Source organism: Cibotium barometz, chromosome 16, assembly GCF_041138505.1.
Source record: "Cibotium barometz isolate CiBa-2024 chromosome 16, ASM4113850v1, whole genome shotgun sequence".
Classification (NCBI taxonomy): domain Eukaryota; kingdom Viridiplantae; phylum Streptophyta; class Polypodiopsida; order Cyatheales; family Cibotiaceae; genus Cibotium; species Cibotium barometz.
Genome location: NC_141061.1, coordinates 12,858,421 through 12,866,011, shown reverse-complemented (window position 1 = coordinate 12,866,011; position 7,591 = coordinate 12,858,421). Strand labels below are relative to the sequence as shown.

Genomic DNA, 7,591 nt, shown 5'->3' with positions numbered 1-7,591 from the left:
TTTGAAAATGTTTTCGTGAAAGAACTCAAGGCAAACATTTCACCCCTCTTTTTGTATACATATACAAGGATCAGCACTTATCCAAAATACATATTTGCTAAACACAAAGCAAACAACAATGGAAAAGTACTTATCTTTTATTTGTCAAGTTCATCATGAATCAAGAAGAGATTTATATGGCCTTCGATACAATAATCCAAATACCAATAAACTGGTCAAAGCACAAAAGGGAAGTCTATGCTTCCATTACACAAACTCATATATCCATAAGCTAAACATTCTTCTGCTCATGCTCATGATGCACACCATAAGTGGATAGGTTCACATTTCGTCTCCTCATGCTCATGATTCACACCATAAGTGGATAGGTTCACATTTCGTCTCCTCATGCTCATGATTCACACCATAAGTGGATAGGTTCACATTGTTTAACTACACTAAAAGCTCGTGTTTATACCTTGATAGGATCGTCTTCACATGAGAGTGTAAAAGAGCCACAGCTCTGATACTAATGTAACTTAGAGTGGGTAGGGGCTTCGCAAAACACTTAATGCAATTAAACACTTGAATTGGCCACAACCTTAACCATATGCCACTTAATTCCGCAAAATTGTAAAAGAGAGATATGTGTACATTTGACACCAGATAGAGGCCGGAAGAGGCCCACCCCCCCTAATAGTAATTTATTTCCAAAGAGAAAAATATCATGTACAAGCTTTGGGGGATCACATGCTCCAGATATATCCACTTATAGCCATGAAAACTTCATATACACAGGCTGTCATAAAAAAGCCCAATGAAAATGCCAAGAATGTGAATATGTATATTCTGTGTGGATACATGCCAACTTAGCTTATCATTAGCCCACATAGTTTTCAACAAACCCATATGGCTGAATCATAGGCCCATTAAGATGTCCATAAACCCATATGGCTGAATCGTAAGCCCATAAGTTGTCCATAAATCCATATGGCTGAGATACAATACCCCATGGCAATAGCAAGTGTCCAAAGGTTCAATTTCATGCCCAATGGCAATAGCAAGTGTCCAATGGCTCAAATACATGCCCAATGGCAATAGCAAGTGCCCAATGGCTGTCCATATATAACAAATCAAAAAGACAAATGCCCAATGGCTCAAAATCAGAATATAATGATCAAATACCCTTGCCTTCAAGGTTTCTTTGCGATGAAGTCTTCTAAACAATCCTCAAGTCAAGTAGAGAGCTTGCTTTAAGGTTTCTTCGCGATGATGGAAGCCTTCAAAATAGTCTCCAACAGGCGGTATACTTCATGGGCTGCCTTGCGAAGAGAGAAAGAAAGTAGCAAGCCTTAGGACAGCCTGTAGCGTAGTGGTGGTAGAGAGCCATAATCATGGTGTAGAGAACCACCAAGAATAGGGACAAGTTGACAAAATTAGAAGTTTCAAACAGACTTGCCCAAATTGCATGTCCACACCACATAATGCCACTTGTCAAAGTAATGCATACACATTTGCCCCTAATTTGTGTCCACACCACCATAAACTGCATGCCAAATCCATACACACACTGCCGCAAAAGTGTGCAAAATATCCAAAATGTCCATCCTTGTGACTAATTTGTTTCACATCACATAAAAGATTGAGTGCCCAACTTCTAATATGTATGAAACCATGAGATGCCCATTTGATAACTTGTCCACCCACACCATAAGGGAGTGTGAAGAATCACCATAGAAGAGCATGTTTCCATGGTGAATCCTTTTCCAAGTCTTAGGGACCTACCGGGCACCCTTCCAACGCACAAGACCAAGCATAGGAAGTCCAATGTCACATCATAATCTGATTCTGGGTGCTTGGTTCTTGTATTGGATAATCCCCCATTCCCAAAGCTTGTACTTTCCAAATATTTAGATGTCCTGGAGTCCATCAAGACCCCTTTCACACTGGGAAATGTCCGGACTGGTGACATGCACCAAGCTTGAAAACTCAAAAACTTGCTTATTCTTCGCACAATGGAAGGGGTAAATCCAGGATCACAATACCAAATGCAAAATAAATGGCAGTTGTATTCAGATCTTGTCCAGATGATCATTGAAATAAAACCTTTATCAACACAACTAATACCAGACTCGGGCTCAATACAACATCAAAAATGTACATGAGAGCAGTCTGCATAAACAGTACGTGAACTCTGCCTGGAGAGGAGAATGTGTCGAGTCGGTGATATGAGGGAGGGGGAAAGGCATTTTTTATATTCTTCCAATCCGCACATCCATGACAAGGATCACCAATCTGCCATCACTTTGATGGCCCACTTTTGGGCCATAGAAGACCAAATTTGGGTCACTTAAAATCCCAATCTCTTGGTCCTACATTTAGGTCGTGTGAAATTTCATTTGCAGCATCTGTCCATCCCATTCATGTTTTGTTTTGTCAATCCTTGCTGGCTTTGGTGGCTTATTTTCCATGCTACAGCTTGACCCAAAAAATCAAAACCTTCCATCACAAGAGCATAAACCATCCTTGAAATGATGAATGCAGCAGTCATCCCGAAGAACAATCTCCCGCCTTTCAATCTGGGATATGATCTTGGTTGCATTGTGGCAGTCATTACACATCCTCAAATTTTTGGTCACACGCAGGGTTTGTCCCTGTGGTGTGTTGAGAAGCCCAAAAGCTATGGCCAACTTCTCAGCATGCTCACCTAATGAAGCCTCCTTCTCCTTGTTGGGAATTGGTCTCAAGACCTGATTCACATTTGGCTTGTGCCCTTGTTCCTTTGCACGTGCATTCAAAGACATCAGCATTGCCGCAATCTCTGTGCTTTGATTGTTTCCCACCACAAACTCATAGACCTTCTTGTTTACCTCTATCAAAGCACTTGCAACTTTCTTGTCTGCCCCAGCATGTTTCCTCAGCTCCTCTATTCTATAAGCATAATCCAACATTCCAGCACCTGCATAGATGTCTGCCATAAGCACATACCAAGAAGCAACTTTCACATTCATTTGAACCAGCTTCTGCAAGCATCGCAATCCTAGTTCTGCTTCCCCATAAGTTTTGCAAGCACTGAGCAATGCCGCCCAGGCTCCTTCACACAAAGGACAAAGCATTCCAATAAAAACTTCTGCCTCATGCAAAAGTCCTGATCTTGCGAGAAGATCAGCTATACATGTGTAGTGTTCTGTAGTTGGTATAATTCCGTATATCTCTCTCATTGCTTTAAAATATTCCCAGCCCTTGCAAACAAGCCTAGCATGGCTGCATGCGGTTAGAAGACATGTGAATGTAACGATATCTGGCTTGACACCCTGCTTTTGCATGTCCTCAAAACTTCGTATGGCCTCATGGCCCTGATGATTTAAGCCATAACCTCGTATCATCGAGCTCCACGCCACCACATCTTGAACTAACAGCTTGTCAAAGACCTTCCTTGACTCTGAAGGTAAGCCACACCGGGCATACATGATGCTCAAACTTTCACCAATAGAAGGGTCTCTTTCAATCCCTTTTCGTGTCATCTCCATGTGTATTTCTCGGCCCATATCTAAAGCTCCAATATTGCCACAAGCTTTCAAGATGCAAGGGAAAAGGACCATATCAGGAACAATGCCCTCCAGTTGCATTTGCTCGAAACACTTCATGGCTTCACCACCGTACCCGTGTTCAGCATATCCAGCAATTAGTGCAGTCCAAGAGACAATATCCCGCACTGGCAGCTTATCAAACACTTCCCGGCCTTCTATAAGTAAGCCGTGCTTTCCATACATGCCAATCAAAGAATTTCCCACAGAAAGATCCCTTTCAAACCCCTTTCGTCTAACCTCCTCATGTATTTCTCGGCACTTGTCTATGCTTCCTGTGCTGCTGAAAGCCTTGAAGACACAAGCAAATGTAACAGCATCGGGAGATACACCTCCTAGTTGCATCTGTTCAAAACAGTTTAGCACTTCCTGACCAGGTCCTTGCTCGGCATAACCTGCAATAAGTGCATTCCATGACACGACATCTCGAACTGGTAGCTTCTCAAAGACCTCTTGTGCTTCGGAAATTTTCCCACATTTGGCATACATTCCAATCAAAGTGTTACCAACAAAAAGATCTTTTCCAAAACCCTTTCGCAAAATTTCCTTGTGCAGTTCGCGGCCTTTATCTATAGCCCCTATGCTGCTACAAGCTTTAATGATGCAAGCATACGTGACAGCATTCAGAGATGTGCCCTCGAGCCGCATTTCCTCCAAACAATTAAGTGCTTCCTGACCGGGTCCATGCTCAGCGTAACCTGCAATTAATGCATTCCAGGACACGACATCTCGAGCTTGCAGCTTGTCAAAGACTTCCCGTGCTTCTGAAAGCGAGCCACACTTTGCATACATGCCAATCAAGGTGTTGCTAACAGTGGGATTGCTTTCAAAACCCTGTCCGCTGACTTTCTTATGTATTTCTCGGCCCTTTCCGAGAGCTCCTATGCTGCCGCAAGCCTTTAAGACACAAATGAAGGTTACAGCATCGGGAAAAAAACCCTCCAGTTGCATTTGTTCAAAACATTCAATTGCCTTCTGACAAAGCCCAATTTCAGCAAAACCTACAATCATCACAGTCCATGACACATCATCTCGCGTCACTAACTTATCAAAAACTTCCTGTGCCTCTGAGATCGCCCCACATTTAGCATACATGCCAACCAATGTGTTGCCAAGAGCAGAATCTCTTTCGAGCCCCATTTTTGTGACATCCTTGTGTATTTCTCGGCCGCTATGAATGGCACCTAAGCTGCTGCAGGCTTTCAAGCTGCAAGTGTATGTAACAGAATCGGGAGGAATGCCTTCAAGCTGCATTTGCTCAAAACATTCCAAGGCTTCATGGCTAGATCCATGTTCAGCATAGCCTGAGATGAGGGCAGTCCATGACACAACATTTCGAACAGGCAGATTATCGAAAGCTTCCTTTGCCTCAGAAAGCAGGCCCAATTTAGCATACATACTGACCAAAGTGTTGCCGACTCCAAGATGCCTTCTGAATCCTTTCCGTACAATCTCTTTGTGTATTTCACGGCCCTTGTCTATGGCTCCTATGCTACCAAAAGCTTTTGCAACAGATGTAAACGTGACTGCATCAGGAGATACTCCCTCGAGTTGCATCTGTTCATAACATGTGATGGCTTTGTGACCATTTTCATGTTCAGCATAGCCAGCAATAAGTGCATTCCATGACACAACAACACGTACTGACAGCTTGTCAAAGGCTTCTTGTGCCTCTGAGAGTGAGCCACATTTGGCATACATGTCAATCAAAGTACTGGCAACAAAAAAGTCTCTTAGAAACCCCTTTTCTGCAATCTCAGCGTGTAATTGTCGGCCTCTTTTCAGATCTTTTAGCCTAGCACAAGCTTTCAAAAGCACCATGAAGGTCTGAGCACTAGGATGTACATTATCCTCTTGCATTTCCTGGTAAAGGTTGAGGGCATGCTGTGATTGCCCACATTGAATATACCCCGACAAGAGAGAGGTCCATGAGTACTCATTGGGCTCAGCCAGCCTGCTGAAAACCCGTTGGGCATCAAAAATACTTCCACATTCTACAAATGTGGGCACGATGTGATTTTCAAGTGATTCGGAGCAATCAAGCCCATGATTGCAGACAAGTGTATGCACTCGTTTTGCGAGTGCAAAATTCTGATTTCTCCTACAGGTCTGCAAAATAGAAGTGTAATGCTCCATTCGAGGCAATTCAGGGTCCAGATCCAAGACACTAAGGGTTTCTTCTAGGCCCAACATCTCCAAGAAAACAACTTCAGAGGTTTTCTGTTGTTCAAATGCATCCATGTGTACAGCAGACCTTGTGCAGGTTTGCTTTTCCTGCTTACATGCTTGTTTCAAAAGCCCCTTTTCAGCCACATTCTCATCATGGGCTGCTTCAGCCCAATTCTGGGTGGCAAATGATAACTCCTTTTTAAGGCCATGATCAGAATTGGGTTCCATCTGTAGCTGTGAATTGCAAACAAATGCATATGGGCAGCTTAATATGCAAAAGAAATGAGCAGCCTAATTTGACCAGAAAAATGCATTTAATTTGAGGGAAAAAAGGACAGGTTGATTAACCAAAAAAATGCTTATGGGCAAATTGACATAAATTTGCAAAAGAAAAAACACAAAACAAAAGAGATGGGCAGCCTTAATTTACAATAAAACACATGGGCAGCCTTAATTTCCAAAAAAAATACGTATAGGCAGCTCGAAAGCTCGCACAGACGGTCCGCGAACATAAAATTTATGCAGTTTTGTAGTCTCAATTTTTGTGGTACTTACAGTGCTCAATCCACTGTGGCGCCATTGAGAGGGATCAATGCGATGGGATCTGTCTTGAAAAGGGTTCTTATCTGCAGAAGAAAAGGAGGAAGTACATATGAATAAACATTGGCCAGATTGCGTTTCTGATGTTTCGACGTTAGACTGACCATGAGATGGTGAAACTTCAACATTTTGGGCATTCTGACTCGTGGTTGTTGCAGTTGAAAGCAGCCCGCAACTGATGACAGGAGGCAGAATTGTTTGAGACATACTCTCCTTACCAAGGAAAGAATGCCAATCTCAAGTTTCTACAATTATAAAGCTTTTACTTATCACATATAAGATAGAAAACATTGCACAATTTCAGGACTTATCTTTATCTAGGGATAGTGTATTCACTTGACTTATCAAATATAAGATAGACAACATTGCACAATTTCAAGACTTATCTTTACCTAGGGACAGTGTTTCACTTGACTATAACTATAATAGGGTCCAAGTTTGAACCTTCACAACATAAAGGTCACTTCCCTTTTCAGCGTTAGCTCATCGTAGCACTCACATTTCTGAAGTGTAGTGGTTTGCATCTACCCTAGTGGCACTCTGATTTTGGTACCAACTCTCACATTTTTTTTAAAAAGGTGACAAGAATGCTCTTTCTTATCAGCAAGAATAAAATTTTCAATCTCTTGATATGGCATCTTTAACAATTTTTTCTAAGCCATACATGTGTGGGTCTCTGTCTCTCTAGCCTAGCCACATTGCTCTCTCTCTCTCTATACATACACATACATACAAAAAATACATACATACATACATATATATATATGTGTGTGTGTGTATGTGTGTGTGTGTGTGCGCCCTTCCTCTTGAGTGGATTGGGGAATGGGGATATGGTGGTTGTTGTGGAAGGTTGAGGTTGGGTTGGAGCGAATGGTGTGGGTGGTTGAAGATTCCTCTATTGCTAGCCTTGGGGAAGAAACGGATGGGTTACGGGATGTCTCCCATTTGTGTTTCTTTAGGGGAGGTTGGCGCTTGGGGTTAATGGGATGGGCGCTGCATAGGATGTGGAATCTCTTTTCATATGACAAAGGATCTTTTTGTGAGCATATGGACACAATGTACCTGAAAAGATGCAAGGGGGAAGAGAGCTTGAGCTCTTGCAAGCACACACACACAGTCACAAAACCCTAATACAGAACACACAAGGTGAGAGACTGAAAATCTTCTTCTTCTTCACTCAACACTCAACACACCATATACAAGATAAGAGTACACAATATGAAAGGTACTCAACCAATACATACACGGGTTCTCTA

The 7,591-nt window shown here is 42.4% G+C and overlaps 1 protein-coding gene across 2 annotated transcripts; it reads right to left on the bottom strand.

Moving 5' to 3' along the window:
* Positions 1-646: 646 nt before the first annotated feature.
* Positions 647-6,608, bottom strand: LOC147630382 (pentatricopeptide repeat-containing protein At3g03580-like). 2 transcript variants are annotated; one of them, XM_086810245.1, is made up of 3 exons: positions 6,440-6,593; positions 6,291-6,361; positions 647-5,969 (listed from the first exon to the last, which is right to left on the bottom strand). In XM_086810245.1, exons 1-3 carry the CDS (start codon positions 6,540-6,542, stop codon positions 2,472-2,474), a joined length of 3,672 nt encoding a protein of 1,223 aa, XP_086666371.1. In that variant the 5' UTR covers positions 6,543-6,593; the 3' UTR covers positions 647-2,471. The 2 variants fall into 2 exon arrangements, with proteins under 2 accessions (XP_086666371.1, XP_086666370.1); XM_086810244.1 differs by having other exon boundaries at positions 6,291-6,608.
* Positions 6,609-7,591: the final 983 nt, after the last annotated feature.

Coding starts and splice junctions, on each gene's coding strand:
- LOC147630382 (XM_086810244.1), bottom strand. CDS start 6,542: ATGTCTCAAACAATTCTGCCTCCTGTCATCAGTTGCGGGCTGCTTTCA. Junction 5,970..6,290: donor GCCACAGTGGATTGAGCACT/GTAAGTACCACA, acceptor TGCAATTCACAG/CTACAGATGGAACCCAATTC.